At 47.9% G+C, this 22,928-nt stretch overlaps 1 protein-coding gene across 1 annotated transcript in view; it reads left to right on the forward strand.

The window, feature by feature from the left end:
• Nucleotides 1-14,727, forward strand: part of LOC144094493 (uncharacterized) — a 48,011-nt gene extending 33,284 nt beyond the window's left edge. Inside the window, exons 23-27 of the mRNA XM_077628419.1 lie at nt 3,284-3,768; nt 6,697-7,145; nt 8,629-10,203; nt 12,732-12,860; nt 14,260-14,727. Of these exons, the coding sequence (XP_077484545.1) occupies nt 3,284-3,768; nt 6,697-7,145; nt 8,629-10,203; nt 12,732-12,860; nt 14,260-14,727 (3,106 nt within the window). The remainder of the gene's footprint in view (nt 1-3,283; nt 3,769-6,696; nt 7,146-8,628; nt 10,204-12,731; nt 12,861-14,259) is intronic.
• Nucleotides 14,728-22,928: the final 8,201 nt, after the last annotated feature.

Here is a 22,928-nt window from a genome sequence, read left to right on the forward strand (position 1 = left end):
TATACAACTAGTTTTGCGTTCAATAAGAGATCTCGAGGCAAAATCTCACCCCTTAAATTCACTTGCGGTACCTTCCGAGGACTTTGACCGCTTGTTCATCCAGGACTCCTTACCAGACAATAAAAAGGAAGCGATCACGGTGTAGAAACTATGACACTCGCAAAGCATTGTTTGCTTTTAACGCGGGAGAAAATTGTCCGGCGTCGGCGACCGTTTAAAGAGTCCGCAGCACGGACATGGAATGTGCCGTGTGCCAAATAAGTCACCTGACCTTGTGAAGTCACGACAACTTCCCCACCGTGGCAGGCGGCGCTTAAATGAAAGTTTGGTCACGCGAGGTTGCTTTGGAAGAGTTACCTGGTCTCGCAAACACCATACGTGACTGTGTTTGAAACTTCCACCTCGTACCCCTCGTATTCAGAAACGAACTCTATACTTATCTTTTCCGTTTCGTCACTTAGCAGCGTCTTGACATGTTTCGGAAACCAATAACATGCTTAAACGAGACCTTTTCCGGCACTGTATCAGCCGAAAAGGAAGGATATCTAAGATTATTCCTTGCCTACCTTCATTGCTTACTTATCGTATGCAACAGGCTGAACCGCGAAGCCGGCTCAGGAGTTTGATAATTTCGCAACCAGCGATGAGGCGTGATACGCGTGTGGATGCACGAAATCGTCGCCGCAGGGATCCTGAAAACTACTGCTCTGCACAGCGACATTGTGCCGGACAACGAGCGGGTACCGGAGCAGTCCGCCACTTTTTGACGTGTGTGCCATGTCGCCGTGTTGCGTTTGCACGTCGGCACGTAGCGAGCGTGCGGACATCCGGCAACCTGAGTGCACTGCAACCACGTATCTGCAGGTACACTGATCTACGACTGTGGCTGCTGGAGCCGCCTACTTGTGTTTAGGAGTGAGCAGTGTCTGCGCTTCCTGAACCCGCGCAACGTAGTTCGTACGAAGGTTGCTGCATTCTGTAGCGCGTCAAGTTCAAACTGCTCCTGCTTCGGGCTGCAAAAGGTGATCTCAAGAGTGATGATGTGCGAACCCGGCTGTTTGGTTGTCTTCCGGTTGCGGGAACGTTGTTTACACAAGTATGTACGTGTATAACTCCAGTGAAGTGATGACCGACGTTGTGGTGTGTGCGAAAGAACTCTGATATTTATGAATGCTTATGTAGGTGAAAATTTTACGAAGCAGGCGTTAAATAATAGAAACACGCATTTTAAAACTATCTTCCTAGAGAAAACTCAAACAAGACAACAAAAAACATACGCTCCGTGACCGGGGTTGATCGTGCATACTTTATCCTGCGTCTTGTTAAAATACACTGACAATATGTAAAGTTGTAGCATCTTTCTGCTTGAACAACGGACCATTTAATTCTTGTACGAGATGCGCCATCATCTTGTAACGACAGGTAGTCATATTGACGTACACAGCATAAACCTTCACCAAAATAAAATCATATTGCAATGCACAAAAACCACTAGAATAGCTTTCTAGGAAGAGACGCTGAGTTTTGTTCCACTCTGCTGGAACGAGAATCACGTTGAAGAAAGAAGAACCTGTAATGGGTGGAAAATTGAGTATTAGCTAAATGTAACGAAATTGGGCAAAATCAGCTGAGACAACACCGGTTGGAGAGCGAACGGTGCAATATTTCATCATCTGAAGTTTTACTAATTAGAAATGAAGACAAAGAGAAGCTGACAGAAAAACAAAAATAGAAACAAATCAAAGCAAAAATTACTTCATCTTTGGTAGTACAAGCATCTTAAAAAAATAAGAGCTTGCGAGCTGTTGGAAATGGTTCCAGGAAAGTGAATACATGCTTAGACATATGCCCTGAATTTCTTACAATGAATAAATACAGTTTATAGTACTTTGCTTAGTTTGGTTTCAGTGTCGTATTGTATTTATGAACTGCGGAATACAAATCAGCGGGCCTGTTAATCTGCACAGTGTGAAGTGTCAGTTCCTCTGTTCACCTTGGCTTTTAGGCCATTTGAACACTTATCTTTACCACGTCCTCCTTTGCCTTCTATTTGCTGTCAGTTGTAACTTATCGTCAATGTGAGCAGGCAGTATATTACACGTCTCAGGATGACAGAACAGTTCGCACTGCTTCGTTCACTCACCTTCATTTAGTCAGGCAGTACTGCAGCTGGTTCCACCCGTACTCTCTGCTACTTTGGTCAGTAGGCTTCATGGCGATGTGTCCCATGACCAGAGGTTCAGTCACTCAGGTCTGTCCGCATCTAAACGAATATTTCCAACAGTGGCTAGCGGCTAGTGGCTAGCGGCGCTGTCCAGCTCACATTCAGAACATATTTTGCTGGTGAACAGGGCAGGAGCGGCGGAAAAAGACAATCGGCTGGTTCGAAGGCACGAGTTTTTTTAATTTTGTGAGGAAGTGTTTGTTGAACGTTAAATAAAAAAAAACGCCAATGTGAGTCGCAGAACTGCGGTATAAGAGCAAAAAGGCAGCCGGTGGTGCCTTTCGTGAACCCGGCTACTGTAACAAGGTTTCTTCGGGACTGGAACTCAAAATTAACTGAAGTTGAAACACGAATACTTGTGCCATTTAATAGATCTGCACTTTTTGAGAGTACATGCTTTAGCGTCATATTTTTGTGCCCTCGTCTTCAGCCATGTCTAGGCGCATTAACTCCGGTACTAGTGCCCAGATATTTCCTCCGTGATACTTCCAGACAACTACTTACTTTCACTTACTTCATCAGTACATCTGTGTAGACAGAAAGCTTTTAGAACAGCTTTATAAGCCACATGAGTCGACCATGCTATGGTACAGAAATTGTATCAAGGAGAAAGTACGTCCTCGAATGACACCAGACTGTGAACGCAACAACAATAGCAACAAAATTTTATTCCTGCTTTCTACGTCTTATTATTTCAATATTTTGGTGGTTCACCAATTTTTTTTAATGCTTGTGATTGAAATATCGGATCAATAAATTATCTGCCGCGAATCTCGCAATTGTCACCTCAGTTTTCTGCGAGCTAAACCAAAGACCCCTTGTTGGCACGTGCCATCAACGATTGAAGACGAAGAAGCAGGCATCGGTTGCCCTTGTTCGCTGCCTGCCCGGTCGCCTCTCATGACAGCGCTGCTAATTCCTGCGCTTCACGTACCTCCGCTCCACGAAAGGCGCAAGGACCGCTGCCACTGAGCGCAATCGGCACCCAGCGCCTTGTCTCCGGACTATCTCACGCATTCATTGGTACCGGTCAGCTGGACTGCGCTGCTGCATTTCCAGCTCTAGAATTGCGTCTGCCGCCTCGAAAATGGACGGCGGCGGAAAATCATCGCCACCATTCCCTGCTGCTCCCGTTAAGAAACAGCGAAGCAAAAAGTCAAAGCAGCCGCAGCGAGAGCAGCATGCCAACCCTTCGGATATCCCCGCCGCTACGAGCAACGCAGCGAGTTCCGATAAGAACCTTGGCTGCAAATCGAAGAAGGCGTCTTCGAATTCATCGATTAAACCGGCCCACATTGGGGAAGACAGGAAGAGACGCCGACAACCGACCCGAGGCGCACAGCCTAGTTCCGCAAAACCTCCGCTCAGTGGTTCAGGGGGTAGGACCTCTCCGAAGGCCGTGGATTCGTTGTCCTCACTGACACCCTCACCGACGCTTTCCGCTCATAACTTGGACACAGCGTCGTTAGTGGGCCCTTGGAAGGCGGACAGTCCGTCGTCGTGGAACGAGAAAGCAGACCGGGTTGATGCCGCCTTATCCTCAGGTATGTCATATACGCCCTTGTATAGGGTGGGCCTCTTTTAGTATGAGCACGACGTGGCCACGTATTTATGGCCGCGCATCCAAGGAAGCGGCGCAGATACACAGGGAACCGGAGGCGGTGCTTCGTGCCATCCGCTACAGTGCTTGAGTGCCGTCCTTCATTTCCTGTGAAGCCCTCCCAACTAGATTTACCCTACTGCCGCTGCATGCTTACAGCGCCCGAGCGCGCCGCGAAGGTAATGCTGGGAAGCTCGCATCACTCATCACTGCGCATTGTCGTTGGTACTGCGTATGACAGCACAACGGCCTCTCTTCACAGTGCTAGAACTGAGTTAATGTATTGTTGCAAACTTCGCAGGACTTGGCCGCACTCTTGAAGTGACGAGAGTTGCGGAGCAAAGCTTTATTTTCTACGCATTCTGTCTAAAGTGGATGGGGTGCTTTACAGCAGCAGAGCTGCTCTTGCGCTGTGCCCAGATATAGCAATGGGCTCGCTTTTCTTGGTCGGAGTGGTGACATGATCAGCCGAGCGCGCAGGCGTTCACGAATCTCTTGATGCTACTTCGAATTTGATGAAAGAGATTACGGAAATCGAAAACGCCTGTCATGAATTTGCAAAGAAATCAGAACGCGTTTAATCGATCACGAACTTTTTGTTCGCATGCATATTATCGCTTGCATCATAAAGCAGGCTAAACAATGTATTAGGCTAGAAGCTAATAAGTAACCACAGACTGTCCGCGGCTTTTTTAATGCCCCTGATACCTTTCACAGGTATTCGTGGGGCGCTGGGCGCTGTTTAAGAACCAACAGGTTTAAGAACAGGAACATAATCGCACCCCTCCACAAAAAAAAAATCTTCTAGGACTAATAAATTTATACTCCCAACTATATTAAAAGCTGAAAAGATAGACGCTGACCTGAAAAAAAAAGGGGGGGGGGGAATAAACGGGAGCCTTAAACACGTAGTTTTTCTATATATTCTTTCTCTTCATCGGAGTTAGTCTTTTTTGACGTGCTAGGATGGTTGTGCCAGACCGTACGAATTTTCGTCCGGTTCTCGCATCTAAGCTTTCAATTCATTTCCGTCGTCGCGTCTGTGTTCAAAAACGTCGCAGCAGTGCCGCTGCACTTTCACAGAGTTGCTGTTGAAATTCTGATTATTTGTTACAGGAATCATTGGCCAATGTTTAATTTGGTTGATAAGCTAGTCTAACAGATGGCGCGGGCGTTGATCTGGCGTCTCAGTCGTCAGTTCACCTACCATGACAATGCTTCTCGCGTGTGCTTTGAATGCGCGTTTTCAGTGGAAATGCCTCAAGCAATAATTGTATCTGCTCCAGCTTACTCTAAACTGTGTTCTTTAAAAAAAAAAGCGAGAAGTAGAAGTCAAGCCTGAGAAATAGAGGAAAAATAAATCGAAATATATGTTCATGCTTAAATTTTTCCGAAGTTTGTCGGGAAATTACTAACTGCGCTTGCATGCAGTTGATGACAGAGGTATGAAATCATCGAAGAACCAGAATTTTTGTTGCAGCAATTACACCATTTAGAGGAAACGGCTGTGATGTTGCATCTATCTCCTTTCTCGCATTAGTGAAGGGCAACGTAAAATGCGAACTGCCGTTGCAATCTTCAGGAGTGGAAATTGGGGTTTTCTCCCGGCTCCAGAAGTTCAGAAGTGCGCATAGAAAAGGTTTGCCGTGCTTTATAGAGGCCCATGCAGACTTCTAATCATTGAAAAATATCCTTATATTCCATTCCTTGACTTTGGGATCAACAGCAGAACGCTTTAGCCACCAAGCTATCACGGCGGACTTTTAAACTATTTTACCTTTGTGTTCTGATGCGACGACGTATTGTTTTCGGCACATGACGTGCTGTTCTGTGTCGAATCATTTAATTCCTACTATTCGCCTTCCCGGTGTTCATATACTGCAACAACAACAGTAACTGCATATTACGATGCATCTCTTCTTTACTTTCCTCCTCTACACGACGCCTCCCTAGAGCTGGTTTTCAGATGGATTCCATGTTCGTGGGATTCAATCCCGGCTGCGGCGGCCCCATATTCTATCTACCTGAAACGCAGAAAGTCCGTGTCCTGTGCAATATCATCGCATGAAAAAGAAGCCCAGGTGATCTAAAGTATTCTGGACCCTCCACTATGATGTTTCATTTGAAATCGAGCTTCATTTATATTATACGTAGAAGGACTTGTTACGGAGCGCAACAACTGCTGCCCTGTGATTGGAGAAATGTGTTCATGTCTGTGGGAAAGCGCGCTCCTTAAACAGCGTGCGCTTAATGATGCAAGCAATGATACGCATAAAGCAAGCGCATGATGGATCAAACGCATTCTGACTTCTTGTCAAATTTATCAGAAGTGTTAGTGATTACCATGAATTCTTTCATCAGACTCAAAGTAGCATCAAGCGATCCGCGAACGCCAGCGTGTGTTGCAACTCCGACCAAGAAAAGCGAGCCCGACGTCATCTCCGGACGCATGCATTATCAGATGTTCTTGTAAAACCTCCCATTCGACCTTGAAGCCAGGCGTAGAAAAGAAAACTTTGCTTCGTTATCCTAGTTAGTTCCAGAGTGCGTCCAAGTCCTGAGAAGTTTGCAATAATAATTGTGTAATAGTGACTCTGTAATTGAACTTTCAGTCGCTCTGAACACAGTCTTTGTAGCTGCACATACTGTTAGTAGTGTGCCCATCATCTGAACTGCCTGTAAAAATGCTATCGGTGCCTCCAGGCACCAGGTTCACATTATTTTCATTCACATATCCGTGTTACAGAGGAGTGTCTTTGGGCTAGGGCAAATTTTAAAAAAAGATCGTTGTTTTTTACTGAAATTTGAATACCAGAAAGAATAATTCAGAGGATGTAAATTACAGCTACTTTTCAATCTGACACGGCTCCAGGTGGTGTCTCGCCGTCCACACCAACCACGCCAGAGAGCGAACCGCATGATGAAGCTGAGGAGCCGGCATACCCGATCACGGCAAAGCCACAGACGGTGACCCAAGGCAAGAAGGACGGAAAAAAGGCGGCATCGTCGCCTGCTCCTGGCGACAGAGGTCCGGCTGAGACCAAGGACAATACGGAACAGCACTCTGTCGCTGCGTACAAGTCCGGCAAATCCACTGGACGAGAGCTTTCGTCTCTGATGACGGCGGTAAAAGGAGAGACAGTTGCCAAAACAGAAATGTCGGAGCCGAGCGCCCTACGTGCGAAGCTGTCATTTCTATTCAAGAACAACGAGCACCCAAAGGTAGCAGCGCAGGGGTCACCGAAAGCGGCGATTGCGCGTCGTGCACCGAAGAAAGAACAGGCACAGTACTACAAGGACTACAAAGCCTTGGTGGATCTCGTACGTCTTCACATAATATGCGTAGCTGATTCTTTTCTGTGTTACGAACAAAGCAGTTAGAGGAAACGCTCGTTGCAACGCAATTCAGTACCTAAACAAACAGCCCAACGTTTCTAACCGCAGAAAACTTTTCTTCTTAAGGTGGCGGCGCAGCACATAGATCAATTATTTTGCTTAAGCATCAGCCGACCTTTCCGAAGCACTATTGCTTGGTTAAGCTTCAGATCAGCCCTTTATAGATTAATCGTAAATCCAGAGTAAAAATATGCACCTACATACTACAGCGAGATGCTTTCTTGTGAAGATTGGGATTGCGTTCACACAGCCGAGGCGCAAAGGTAACAAAACCCGTATCCGACGGGGAGCACACACTGCCCTGCAAGCAGTTAGTAACAAAATTCGCCTACGAGTGTTATATGGCTCAGAGAAGTATTGCGGTTCGCACAATCCCGATGCTGCAGCCAGCGTCGTCATACCACGCAATCACCTCGCCTTCTGCAAATCATAGAGGGCGATTTAGTAGAGGGCGAGGGCGAGTGCGAGTGCGAGGGCGAGTAGAGGGCGAGTGCTTAGTAAAGCCGATTTCTTCAATGCCGGAATTTAAAATAACCCAAAAGAGAGACGCATAGAAACACAGCAACGACAGCACTGTCTCCTTTTACATGTCCCGGATTTTTTTGCTGTTAACACTTCTGGACATGTTAAAAGCCTGCTTTGTTACGTGCAGAAGACCGCATCGTGTTAAATATTCCCGATAAACTAGCCGTATAAACGCACCGCATACTGTAGGATGGGTCCACGTTCGTGCAATATTGGGCCTCTAACTGTGCGTAGCCCAACTACCATTGCCCTCTCTCTCTCTGAATATTTCTTCTGATGAAAAAGCGTCAGGTTGGTTGATAAGTGCAAATGTCTACTGACTCAATGAAGTAGACCACTGTATGCAAATTACGAAACTCGCTCAGCGTTGTCGAACAGTGTACGTGGTACTGCTGGAGGAACGACGCTCTTAACGCAGCTGACGAGAAATTGCAGTCACTCGTAGGAGTGGTTATAAGTAGTGTATGTTTTGCACATAGGCACAAGGAGGGTTCAGTTAATATGACAGTCTCTTCCGAAACACGCTGCTGATGAGTGTCCCTGAGGGTGGACGTTTGGTGCCCGGTTTTGTTGGCCGTCAGCCATAGACATAGGCGTAGCGGCGCGTGAACGCGTGACGTAAGCCGGCGTTGTAAGGTTACTATTACAAGAGCCGTTCAGAAAGGTGCCCATAAAAGAATAATTACATGTAACAGATCTCGTACTTTCCACATAAAGCGTAATTGTTGAAAGGAAGCAACATGGAGTCATCTATAATCACGGCAGCATAACAAGAAAGGACAAGAGGGTGTGCAACATTTTTTTTAATCTGTCGTGTAGCAGTGGGCCGCATGACTTCCAAACCATATCGTCGATGCATCAATGCTTTTGCCCCGATTCGCAGGCATCGTCGCATCACTCTGAGCAGCAGCAACAGTCCTGGGACGTTACTCGACTGCAAGGACCTCCAAGGTGGCGGAAGAATACGGCAGTTTTCGCGGCCATTGTGCTGATGATCGTCGGAGTGCTGTTGATCGGGCACTTTTGGAAGTTCTCTCCAAAGCCGCGCGCGCCCTACGACGCGTGCACTACGGACGTCTGCTACCAGCACGCCAGCTTTTTCCAGGACTCGCTGAACTACAGCGTGGATCCTTGTGTCGACTTCGATGCGTTCACGTGCTCGCAGTGGAAACCGAGCACGGGATTCTCTCCCAGCTTCCTGCACGACTTCAGCCGAACACACATGCAACGCATGGCTGAGCTGCTGCTCAACGGTCAGCCCCACTTCAATGCGTCTGCCAAGGCGTCAGCGTTCCTCCGCAAGTGCATCGACAGCAGCGAAGACCGGAGCGGCTTGCGCCAGTTCAGGGACTTCGCGAGGAGCCTGGGCATCCCCTGGCCTTACATGCCGCAGACAACCGGGCAGACCAAGAGCGCTCACCCGCTACGCGTGGTGTTCGAGCTGAGCGTGAGGTGGCACATTCGCACCTGGTTCAGCGTCCTGCAGAGCCCGTTACGCACGACACAAGAGTCAAGTGGCGCATTCTACATCGACGGAACCAGCAGGCCTTCGGAGTTGCTCAACGTTGTGCGCACGCTGGAATCGAACAACGCGCGCGAATTGTATTACCGGCAGTTTTGTGCCTTTTACAATGTCGCCGTTCCTAACAGCGATGAACTACGCCGGCTGTTAAAGATTGAAAAGTCTGTCCTGGTTGCCTTAGACACTATTCGAACGACGCGCCGCCTTGTGATTTCTGCGGTCACGCCTTTAGATCTGGCAAATCTGACGGCTAACGTGTCTCTGGACGAATGGGTCGACCTGGTGCTACAGTTTGCGCCGAAAGTGCGAGCTCCGGAGAGATTTGTCTTTTACGTGTCCAACATGGCGATCATAGACGCCGTAGGCGAGATATTCACCTCGCACGAACACTTCGACATCTTGGAGCACTTGTCATGGTGGCTTACGCAGCAGTACGCGGTGCTTGGTTCATCGTTTGTTCTCGAGATCATCGCCGGAAATAGCGAGGAGGCCAAACGCTTTAAATCCGTTGACTGCTACAGCATCGTCGCGGAGAAGCTCGGTGCCCTTCTCTACTCAGAGAGCGCTGTCGCCGTATTCTCGCCAACCGCGAGAGAGGAGGTGTCACGGATGCTCCAGCATCTTGTCGAGCTCGCGGAGAAGTTTGCTCGGCTGTTGCCCTGGAGCGAAGCCGGCCTTAGTTACGTGACAAGGAAGCTTAAAGACCTTGAAATCAATGTGTGGCCGAAAAACTTGACAGCGCTGGACGATTTCCTGTCTGCCATGTACGCGGACTTCCTGGTAGTGGACGGTGTGACGGAGCCCTCATTTATGGACTACTGGTTGCATGCGTCGGCGAAGTTACTATCCGTGAGCGACGACGACTACAAGTGGTTGCAATTCACGTGGAACACTCCCGAGGCGGGCATCTTCGCGTTCGATTACTGGAATAACCAGGTGAGCTCGACGTGAAAAAAAAAAGCGTAATAACAGAAGGCGCGGAGAAGGACTGCTCGTGACAGGGTACATGACTTGCACAGAACAGCACTGCTGCTGCGAAAACAAATTTAAGCGAAGCAGTAGTCCCTCATTTAAAAGCTCTCCATCAACGCTACCTGACCGCTGGTTTCCTAGCTGAACGCAAGAAAAAAAAATTGTCTGAGGTTTAGCTTTGGTTAACCCAGGTCGAATTGCGAAAGCTTCGTTTCCTCGGCACGTCGTCTACGCAGCGTCTCATTCCGACGCTCTCGAGAATTCAAAGCGGTCTCTTCCGCAGTTGAAGAGTCATTAAGGGAGGTGTCACTTCTTCTAGCCGCATCTGCGTTACGACGCTTCTCGAGTCTTGCGGCGCGTTCTTCTGGCGTCTATTGAGCGCGTTGTCTCTAGCTCGCTTCGTTCTGTCGTTGTTGCGTCTCTTTCGCGCTCTCCATAACGACTACAATATGCACGCCGTTTAGCTAAACGTTGTTCCCGCTCTTCATCTGTTTCTTCCGCACGCCGCCGCTTCTTAGCTGCAGCACATCGTTGCAGCTTCACCTTATACACATCATCCGACATACCGTGGAGGATTCGCTGGGACGATCGCGATGAGCCGAGTTGGGGCCCCGCTTTTCTACAGCTAGTATGACGTCACACATAGGTCACGCTAAACGTCAATGGTGGATTCTCCGGGACGACGGCCAAGAGTGGAAACCTCGAACAGTGTTGCTTTCGCAATAAAATTGACCGATGATTACGGTACTCCCTAATGCTAAATTTGAGCATATTTTGATTTTTGCGAAGAAAACTTGGACGGCGCTGAAGCTACTCTTAAGAGTGCAATGCGAAGGATTGCCGCTTTGTCGCACAAGGCCTCTAAACTATCGCACTGAAAAAATGCTGCTTGCCTCAGCGGCGAGGTGTGACGCTTGCCCGGTTGCGGCTGCTTGTTCTTTTCGCGTTGCATTAAGGAGGGACGCTGCTTTTGAAGCGGGCCACGAAGCGCGTGGCCAGTGCGTGGCCTTGGCCAATTTGAACCAAAATCGATGTCTAACCATAATTTATTGTGGCCGACATGATGGCTACCACCAAATTTGGCCCAGGTCATCCCCAAGGGTTTGAACCGGCCCACCTTCGAAATTTGACCTTTGGCCTATTTAGGCCAAAAGCGATATTCAATCATAACTGAGCGTGCCCGACACGATTGCGACCTCCAAATTTAGGCCGGGGCCATTGCCAAAATGCTATCTGTCGACCTTTGAGTATAAACGTGGTTAAACCCTGCCTGACCATGTCCAACAACGTCGGACAAAAATTTTCAACATTGAAAAATTGCAAGACAATATTATGAAAATGTTGTGAATAACGGTCCATTCTTCTGATATGTAGCAAAATCTTTCTTTTAAAGTGTTTTCATCGATCGCATCGAACGGTTAAGACTGCCACAAAAAAACCAATAGGGAACACTTTTGACGATAGCAAAAACGTTAATAGAAAAAAAATTCCAAGTCTGCCGTCGGGTGATCTCCGGATATATTGATTGTTAGAGTGAAATCTTACATTATATGAAAAAAAATGCGTTCATAAACGCTTTGGGCATGTTTGGGTATAATTGTTGGGTATGTTTCTTGTGTAATTCTTACGCTGATTTGGACATAACCAGCCAAGCACCTGTGCGATAATTAAGAGGCGCCTGATCTTTGTGCAAGGAATAGCCTCACGTGAGTGAGGCTGTGCGCCCTTATTCACAAACCACACGATATGTGCCACCTGAAAGGAAGGGGTTGAGATGGTAACATGTCTGTGAGAGCTCGTACACCGACCAGCCGCAGTTGCTCAGTGGTTAGGGCGCTAGGCTTCAGAGCCGGAGTACCCGGGTGCGAACCTGGCTGCTGGGACCGCGTTTCGATGAAGGCAAAACGCAAAATGCGCCCGTGTGCTGTGCGTGTTCGCATGGCATCATCTTAACTCACTGACATGCCTAAAGTCGGGCACGCTAGGAGAGGTGGGCGGATGTAGCGTTGTCCGCTTGCCTTGCGCAGCCGCGCGCTGCGATTTACTTGGGTTTTCGTACACTCTTTCATTGCTGTTGCGGCATGTTATAATTGGTCGCGCTGCTAGGCAGCAATAATAACCGTAGCGCTTGGCCAATGAGGGAGAACAGGGAACATATTTTCCAGAGGCCCATGTACTGTGCATTGTCAGTGCACGTTAAAGAACCGCAGTTGGTCGAAATTTCCGAGCCCTTCACTACGGCGTCCTTCAAAACCTAAGTCGCTTTTGGACGTTAAACCGTTTCGATTGAGGCGAAACGCAAAGGCCGCCCGTGTGCTGTGCGGTGTCACTGCGCGTTAAACATCCCCAGGTGGACGAAATTTTTACGGAGACTTCCGCTACGGCAACCTCTTTCTTCCTTTCTTCTTTCGCTCCCTCCTTTATCCCTTCTCTTACGGCGCGGTTCGGGCGTCCATCGAGACATGTGAGACTTGCTTGTTCTTTCTTTCCAGCTGACCGTGCTACAAAGCGCGCTTCATGCGCCACTTTACTACGCGCACAACGTGGATCTACAGGCAGCCAATTTCGGCGGTTTCAGCGTCTCCTTTTTGTCGCGCATCTTCCAAATGTTTAACCCGTCGGTAAGTACCGGATCCCCATTAAAACGGTGGCGATTTGACAACTGCTTTATTCACATGCAAGTTAGCGGACGCAGCATCGCTACTAGCGGCACCCTGCCACCGCTCAGACACAGGCTGCGATTCTTACGGGAATCGAGCACGGCTAGCCGAAGTCGGCTTGCGGAGTGGGGTTGGACAAGAGAATAACCAAACAGCGCATGTGAATTCCTTGGCCTATGTTTTTCAAAGCAAAAAGGAACGGTAATTGGAAGGACTGTGCAGAGTGTTTTCCTCGTGCCTTGAGTTTCTGAGTGGCTGTTGGTTTGCCATGACGGAACATATAGCGCTAAGAAACCAGGATGAACAAAGAAGGAGACACGTGGTGTCTCTTTCCTTGTTCGTCCTGGTTTCTTAGCGCTATATGTTCCGTCTTTAGTTTCTCATGAGCTAGTTCCGATATGCCTCCGTCGCTGACTGACTGAATTGGATGGCTGAGTGATGTTTGATGTCTTAGCTGATTAATGTATTAACAGATTCGGCGATTGACTGATGAGCTGATTTATTGATGATGTATGACTGACAGATTGAGCGATTGGCTGGTGTGCTGACTGATTGACCGATTTATCCATCGATACAATGATCAATTTCATAAGTTCTGCAGGCTGCGACGTAGACATAACCATTGGGCGTGACGGTTCTGCCGGGACAGTGGTGCGCAGTTGCGCGAGGCCAAAATACTACCAGACGCGAAAATAGAAAGATGGGGCAGTGAGGTAGGAACTATACCTTTTCGCTGCTGTAATGTGCGATGTTACTAGGCTTCGCGCTCGATTCAAGGCTGCTTCAAGCTGCCCCACTTCTCACCACAGTGGCAAGGCATTGAGAATTACTGACAGAATGTCGAGTCAGGATAACGCAGATACACGAAAGCCTCTTCGCGCGTGGCTGCTGCATCCCTGGGCGTTGAGAGCTACTCGTGTAACGGCCGTCATAGAGTACAATTGACAACGCAAGGTGAAAGTGATCGGCGCATGTTTTGTCATTGCGCAGAAAGTGTCCGAGTGTTAACCTTTTGTATCCAAAAGCCCACATTTGTGGCCAGCAAATAAGCACAAATTATCATAGAAAAGAAGTGAACTTGTGAAATATCATTCACCTATTGGCACCACGTCAGTGCTGAAGTGAAAACAACATTCGTAGCTCATCCTCTTATCTGTAATCAGCAATCTTCTCATACTTATAGGCGACGTATCGGACCGTCAGGATACTTAGGACTGCGGCACAGTAGTAACAAGTAGGATACAAAGTTTAAAGAAGTTTTTAAAAGGGCCCAATTCAGGGGCCGCCTCGTCGCACGAGAAATCGGGAAATAGCACTGCTACGATAGTCGTCGAAGCAAGCGCGTTCCTCGATTTTGCAGATTATCCGAGCTGACTTTAAAGGCGACTTGGAGAGCCTCTTCACCGAGCGCGGAGCCAAGCTCTTCCTGCAGACAGGCGAGTGTGGCTCCTCGTATGGCCGCCGCGTCAAGGAGCTCCTAGCCCTGGCGGCCGCCTGGTCCGAGTTCGAGCGCGCCCGTTTTCAGAGTCCTTCCAGCAGCGCCTCTTCGCTGCTGAACATTCGTTCGTTCCGCGAGATCCGCTCCTTCACCGACGAGCAGGTGTTCTTCCTCACGTACTGCCGCACCCTCTGCACGACCTGGTCCAGCCACGCCTGCAACCCCGTGCTGAGGCACTTCGGCGCCTTTGGAGCCGCGTTCCGCTGCGAAAAGGGGGCGCCCATGCGCGCCACTGACCACTGCGGCCTGCTTCAAGTCGTGGACGACGCACTTAAGAACCAGAGTTCGCTGCAGTCGTCTCTACATCCCGGCAGTGCCGTCTTGCAGTGACGGCAGTTTTCTTCTTCCTGAAGTTTCCTCTATTCAAATTTGGTGCTATTTTTCCGTGACATTGTACACGCTGTTTTTAACTACGTGACCTTAAGCATTCTCTACTTAAGAAGACAAGCGGAACATGCAGACATATCTTCTTTTCGGTTTCTCTGTTCGGCTTTGTTTCACTGCATCAAGAAAAACTTCGTCGATTAGGAGAATAAGATTATTCTTCAGTGTTTGTGATGCTACTCTGCAAGCACTAATCATGTCGAGCAAGGCATGTATTTTTCATGAAAGGAACCGTTTTAGTTCGACCCACGCATCATCGTCACAGCTGCTGAGTTAACTGGGTTGAAAACGGCTTATTTTACGCCACGTGCCTAAGAGCTCCACGTGCCACTTGTGATGCATCTGAGCATTAATTTATTTCTAGCAATTTGGTGTCGCTTGACGAGACGCAAACACGGTCTACACGTGTGTAATTGGTTTCTAAATTGAGCAAAGCATATATCTGTCTGTACTCGTGGGGAACTGTGGCAAAGCTAAAAGTTAATGAGAACCCATACAGTGCCGGCTGTGGTAAACAATTTTGTTGATATCTGAGCGATCTCCAGTTTTCCTGAGCCGGGCTGAGTTATGAAATCTTAATAAAAAGTAATAAGCACCAAGCGTCTTTTCATTTATTACCTGCGCATGATCCCATAAATGCCGTGGTAATATGATGGTTACGTTGCCGAAATTCTGTTCATGTGATCTTTTTTACTTTTCCATTCGCTCAAACTTCGTTGCCTTGACTTCAATCAAACCGCTTCTTATTAAAATTTTCATATCACATCTGCATTACTGTAACCTAGCATAGAAAGCTGCTCTAAAGACCACTCTTCAAAATACTTGCCTGCTTCAAAAGGAGGTTTTAAGAATGGTTTTGAACCAACATTACGATCATCCGTCCTAATCTCTTTTCTACAACAGCAACGTAAAGCGAATATTCAGTCTTTTGGATATACGTCTGTCCTTGCGCTAAAGGCTTGAAACCCGGGCAGAATTGCAACTATATCTGAAATTCCTTAGCTGGAGCTCCTAGTACCTCTGTGATTCACTCATTGACTGCTTTTCTCTCGATTTCGCCAAAGCATTTGATAAGGTTCCTCATCATTTACAATTACTAAAGATCAGGAGATTAAATATTGACCCTGGAATACAAAAATGGATTGAATGCTTTCCAACTAACCATTCTCCATCCGTAATAGCCAATGAGAGTGGCTCACCACCTTGTTTGGTAAAATCTGGTGTCAGTCAGGGCTCTCTGTTAGGTCCCTTACTATCTCTAATCTATATAAATTACCTCCCTGATGCGTTTATATATTGAAATATTTGCTGACGACTGCGCTCGTTTTTTGTGAAAAAACTAAGCCAGGTGACAGTCTTGCTTTGCAGTCCGACCTATATAATACTTTTAGCTGGTGCAACACATGGCTGATGGCCCTTATCATCAATAAATATAAGCGCCTCACTGTCTCACGTCGTGCAACTTCTACTGAAGTATCAGACTACAATAATAAAAACAGTCAATTAGATCACGCTAATTTATATAAGTTTCTAGGTCTTTACAGTACCAGTAACTTCTCTTAGAATATCCGTTACAGTTTAAACTCATATATCAATTTGTACGTCTAAAGAATGAATACGTCTTTGCAATTTGACCCAGCTCAATATGCCCTTATTAATGCCATCGAAGCCATTCAAAACAGATCTGCTTGCTTTATAGTCAGATTACTCGCGCACAGCTAGTGCTTCACTCACTAAATTTAACTTAATCTACGCAATTCATAAAACCTGAAAAAAAATTTCACGTCCACTTTCTTTCAGTACATATTCTTAAAAGAAACTATGTCCCTGAAAAGCGAACATATAGCTCAGCTCTAATACTTACCATCCCGTATTAGTCAACACAATAATGTTTTCATTCCATGCTGTCGAACTAATGTAATTTTTTATTCCTTTTCAACCAAGATTAGCGGAGAGTGGAACCGCCTTCCCGATCATCCATCATATCCATCGAAGAAATCTTATTGTTTTGATAATCTTTAAGTAACCATTTTTTGTAAATTTTTATCATATTCTTGTTCTTGGGTGCGCTCCGCCTTTCGCCTTATGGGTTCCATTTTTTATTCTTTTGTTTGTTACTTTTGCTATTTCTTTGCACTTTATTTTGAATTGTTTCATTTATCAGATATGACGCCCAACCCCTCAGTGATGACCACAGGACCTCAGAGTAACGTAATAAACAAATAAATAAATAAATACCGGCTAGGCCATCTATGGCACTGTACCTTCAACACGCACGAAGTAACTACTGGCTACACATGCCCACACATTAAATTCCCGCATTAGTCAACCGTCTCTTTGATACATGCTTGGCATTAATAATGCCGACCTCCGGGCGTTCTTTAACTAAACGATTCCCATTTTTCTCAGGGGTTGTTTTATGGCTTTGTGGATGTGCCTTAGTTGTCATGTAATCGTTAAGCTCGAAATGTGTAGTCTGGTGGAATGCACAGCGCAACCCGTCAATATTTCAAGATCATGTTGTGTTTATTCACGTGTGATATTTTTTTTTCCTTTCAAGCAGTGCAAACACTTGCACAGGTAATAATGTATTAATGTAGCACAGGTTGGGGGCGCTTTCTGGCCTTTTTGTGCGTTGCCTCTGCTTTTTTATTCTTCACACTTACCTACATAAGCATTGCCACTTTTTAACATCACAGTCAATGTGTGTATTTAACATTAAATGCTATAATCTCTTTGTCCAGATTGCTTAAATGATGCGTTCAGTCAATACTTTGAATTTTGTATGTTACCTGTTATTTATGTTAATATTCCGCGCTTACTTTGTGTATCCGTCAATTTCTGCATAAGTAACACTGCCCATCTATAGATTATTAGTTATGCCTTAGATTTATGTATGCCTTCTCTTTGTTTTCGTGTGACCAATGGCGTCACTGGTGCCGGATGTTGTGAGCCTCAGGATTTCGTCAAGCTGGGACTTTTTTTTTTTGTTTCCTGAGACTCTCTGCTCTGTTTAGCAGGAAAGAAACTTAAACTGAAACTGAAGTCGAGGCACTTTAAGGTACTTACCGCCGCATCTGCAGTCACAATAGAGCTCTAAATTCTCGTATGTGAGGAATAGATAAGTAATACTGCTTGGCGGTCTGGCAGCAGCACACCCGCAGCTTCCAGTCGCCATTTTAGCTCGGTCGAGCTGACATCCTGGTAGGGTCCAACTCTGTTATCTCCTGGGACACTGTTAGACCTGATATTCACTGAGATGCGATCCTGTGTTCTGCGCGTGCGCATGGTACAACGCAGCAAATACCGTTCTTGCCTCCCAGCTCAGCCCAAGGCTTTTTGAACGGCGAATTTTTTTTCTTTAAAACATCCCAGAATGCAAACTAAAATAAAATAAACATCCCGAGGGGAATGATAAATTATTGGCGTGGAGGTAATTCTTCGTTAAGAAGCGAAAAAGAAATCGCGTGAAAAATGGATTTCTATTGAGTGAATTAAACTGCGATTTTTGCTGAAGATAACCCCAGAACACAACCTAAAAGGGATACACCCACAAAAGTAAAATTAAAAACAATTTGCGTGCCAATTCTTCGTTTAAAAAATGGCAATGAAACGCTTCAGTAAGAAATGAATTGAAACCACTGCGCCCCCGGATTTTTTTCTTTATTGCCTGATGAGACACACTACCGAGTATAGTATAGCCAGAAAAGAACAAGGAACACGTGAATCTGCTTGCGTTGACATGCCGACACTGAAACATTTACAGTGCTACTAAACCATTAAACAAGCTCAGAAATGACGGTTTCGAATTCTGCTCTTGCAGACCCAATGCTTCCCATAAAGAAGAGACGTCTGCGATGCTCCTGCGACGTCACGCACCTCGGCCAGTCGAACTTACCGCGGCATGAATTTTAAGCACAAAACTCTAGAACTGACGGCCACCATGATCATGGCGGCCGTCGCTTCTTCAGCCATGTGGTATACATTCATGTCGTCGTGGGCCGCCGCGGTGGTTGAGTGGTTATGGCGCTCGGCTGCTGGTCCGAAAGACGCGGGTTCGATCCCGGCCACGGCGTTCGAATTTCGATGAAGGCGAAGTTCTAGAGGCCCGTCTGCTGTGCGATGCCAGTGCACGTTAAAGAACCCCAGTTGGTTGAAATTTCCGGAGCCCTTCACTACGGCGTCTCTCATAGCCTGAGTCGATTTGGGACGTTAAACCCCCATAAACCAAACCATTCATGTCGTGATATGCTTTGAGTGCAGCGATGGCGTTCGCTGCGCTCAGCAGAAAGCATTTGACTCAGTAGCCTCAGCAGTCATGCAGGCATTACGGAATTAGGGTTGTGGGACCCGCGGCGCCCCATGGCTCGGCGGAATCGGTTGCGCGCGCCAAGCCCGCATAATCCTGCGGGTTGCGGCTGCGAACGGGTGCATCCAGTGCGACACCACAGCGCATGTCCGGCAAGTGCTTCGCCGCCAGCCCGGTGAGCATGCGTGGTATCTGGCCAGCGGCTAGAAAAGGGCCGAGCCAGCAGCGCGCCGGGGAAGATAAGCGCTGCCCGCGAACTTCGTTGTTCAGGCGGCGCAGAGCAGCCGCCGGCGGGACGTTCACGGTTCACGCTCGGCGGGAGCGGCGTCCTTCCCGGCTCCTTCACCGCGGGCTACCGGCGACGTGGCAGCAGTAACTGGTGTGAGTGGCTGTGACACCGGCGGCAGTGTGCACTTGTGTAGCGTTGACAGTTGGTTGGGACGGACAACGTGTTATTTTATCTGAACGTAGCGTCGAGGCGCTCGGACGGTACTGTGCTGTTTGTTACACTAGTGCGAGCGCTCCACTTTGCTTGGTCCGCGGTAGGGTCTAAAATAACTTGCAGACGGGCTAGGTGGTTTTCAGATTCAGACGGCATTATTACCGCTAACAAAACACGCCCACGAAAGAAAAGGAAGGACACGGAACTGGCGCTGGCGGGACTGCCGGTAGGATTCGTAGTGTTTTCTTTTTTCTCTTTTTTTATGGTTCAGTGCTGTGTTCTTAGCCCGTAATAAACGGCGTTGCCTGCTTCTTGTGGCGTGTTACTCGTCGAGCGACACCTTGGCTCGGGAATCCCCCTGAAGGAGGACGGTCCCTCTCTGGCGCCCAATGTGATTTTACGTGCCTTGGTTCGCCCCGCGAGTTCTACCAATTGCACGACAGAGGAAAAGCACCGCGCCTCGCCGTATAGACTAGAGCCGCGTGGTAGCGTACTTCGCTTACTTGTGTCGCCGCACCATGATTAGATTCGACGACCTCCTTCAAGAGATACTACTCTCAGTGAATCGGGCTTTCATGAAAGCCCAGGATCTTATTGCGGAAAAACTTCGGCGAACCTGAGAACAGGAGGCGCGTAAGGCTGAGGATCGCCGCAGTGAGTTGTCCCAGCTCATGAACGAAACCCAGCAGACAAGGTCTGAGCGTTTCACGTCGCAGCCACCACAAAATGACCTCGAGTTGTTTCTGCCGGTGCCATCATACGATGGACAGGCCCAAACAAAGTCTGTAGCGGGTAGGGTTTTTTGCAGGAACTGGCAGATTATGCTTTTGGGGAAAAAATCTCTGACGAAGGTCTTCTAATCCGGATTCTGCCATTCGCTCTAGAAGAGTCCGCGACGCGATGGAGGCGCCGTCAGTCTCCTTCCGACAGAGCCCATTTCGATTAAAGGACGCAGTTCGATTAAAGTACACTGTTCGATAAAAGGACGAACTGGGAACAACTCAGATACATGGTGAAAGTTAGCTTTAGTGAATTCGATCGTTTCAGGAACTGCATGAGCGTGCTGACCCGACTACATCCAATGCAGAAAAGGTGGCTCGAGCCGCGCAACAGTGATATCCCGCTTTCCAGGCCTATCCGTGCAGCCGCACCTTCAGCTCTTTGGATGGCCTCGCCGGGCAGGCAGCTGTTATCCAGGCGGTCATCATGGCGGAGCTGAGCTACCAGCCACCGTCTGCGGCCCAGACATGCCTGAAACCTTCTTGAGCCTGGTCAGGCGGTCATTTGCAGACCCGAGTAACCTCCTTCCCGTTGCTCCTGAAGGCGTGCCGGCTTCCAGGAAGCCAGTCTTTCAAGCTTGGAGATGGGTCTACAGACCACCCATCCCTCCTCCAGCACATGCAGCAGTTTGTCCCCGAGGAGGCCGCCGCCAGGTGAGTTTGTCTACCTGCCAGCCAGCGCATATGCCGTTAATGACTCGCACCCTCCAGCGCGTCATTCAAGAGCAAGTCGCTGCTCCTCCGACGTACGCTGATGCCGCGGTATGACGGAGGCCCTCGCCTGTCATCTCGGCCTACAGGACGCCCCGCCATCTCTTCGATCCCAGCTACATGCAACCACAGCTTCTCGTCCTGTTACCACAGCCGCTCAGCCCTTCGCGCACGCAGACAACTGACCTATTTGCTGCTCTTGTGGAGTCGCTGACCCCGTGGCCTGTTTGCGCCGCAGCGTGTTGCGTGTTAGCGCGTTGGCATCGGCCTGTACGGCCCTCTTCCAAGCACATCTACTAGTAATCGCTGGATAAACGTTGTCATCGATCACCTTACGCGCTACGCTGAAACGTCGCCTTTACCATGTGCTGCAGCCCACGACATCTTTGCTTCCTTCATCCTCCATCATATCGTTCTTCGTCACGGTGCTCCCAAAGAGTTGCTCAGTGAGAGAACTCACACCTTCCTTTCCGAAGTCGCCAAAACATTTCCACGTAGTGTTCCTTCGGACGACCTCTACTACAACAGGATCCCTAAATACACGTATCCTTGTAGTAAGGGCGTTTCGGAGGAGACCTGCTGCCCGTAGAAACCGCATTTAGCGGGCACAGATTAGAGTACTGTGAGCAACGAGCACGGCGATTGCAGGAGTGTACAGCACTGTGAACGAATAACCGCGAACAGGAATCACTATTTCTTGCGCGGCGTCTTTTTTCGTCCTCTTGTCTCCGATAAGAGGTGAAGCTGCTAGTACAATTTCGCGAAAAGCCTATTTCTCGGTCGGAATCGCGAGAGACGATGCGCACTTGCGACTAATTTTGGCCAAAGAAGGCAAGGGCCTCACCAGAGGGCCTCGTAAAAGAAAATTGCTGACGATATGCCGCACAGCGCTCGCCGTTTGCCGTACATTGGAAACTCATGCGGCATGTGCATTCGTGAGCATACGGCTGCACAGTGGTTTGGCGTGCTAATACCGCCAGAAATTACGAAAACCTTCACCGCAGCAGCAAATGTAGGACTTCCAAGCCCCGTTATATATTCCAGCATTTCACTTCACGCCATTCGTAATCCGTTTACTCCCGTTGGTTCCGGCTTGGGGAGGGTTCTCCTTATACAGCACTTACATGATATCCGGTGAGACGCCTAACTACGCAATACGCCGCCAGGTCATGCGTCGTCTGCTACAGAACTTTCTGAGCCGTTGTAACACTATTACTAGTCATTTAACAAGTTTGGAACTCTCACGATCACATCTAGACCCTTAGGAGGCATTCTGGTGAGAGTGAAATTTATTTGCAGTTAGCTTTTAACAAGATGAAAGCAGACGTACGTTTCTAACAAAAATACTTTCAGTTTAAATAGACTTAAGTTTCAATTCGCTAAATAAAGCATTTTTCATACAAAAGTGATTCGGTATTGAGGTTTTCCACTGATTTGCCATAGCTAATTGACCACCCCGTTCAAATTGAAGCTATACAATGTGGAAATTGAGATTGAATTGAGCTCACTCGATATCGTTACTACAAATTTATCAAAACATTTGTTCTTGTAAAAACTATCAATATAACCTGTGCGCTTTATAGACTGACCCTTCTGAGGCAAGACGCATAAACTTCAACGATACGCTGTCAACGTTTCATGAAATCAACGCATGCTTAGCTTCCACTCAACAATTTTATAACCGCCGCCACCACATTTAACAGCGGTCGCAACGTATGAGTTAGTTTGCTTTTGATGTATCCTTGGAAAACTCCCTACTTGCCTCCGCTGTACAGCATGAGTGAACGCTCCACCGCCCCAGACAGCCATCTATGCAGTTGCGTGGCGTTCACGGTGGCGGTCAGAGTGGAATCCCCAGACCGACACCGTCGGTGACCGTTGAAGTTGACGTAGACACACATGCGCC

This window comes from Amblyomma americanum, chromosome 6 (assembly GCF_052857255.1).
Source record: "Amblyomma americanum isolate KBUSLIRL-KWMA chromosome 6, ASM5285725v1, whole genome shotgun sequence".
NCBI classification, from domain to species: Eukaryota; Metazoa; Arthropoda; class Arachnida; order Ixodida; family Ixodidae; genus Amblyomma; species Amblyomma americanum.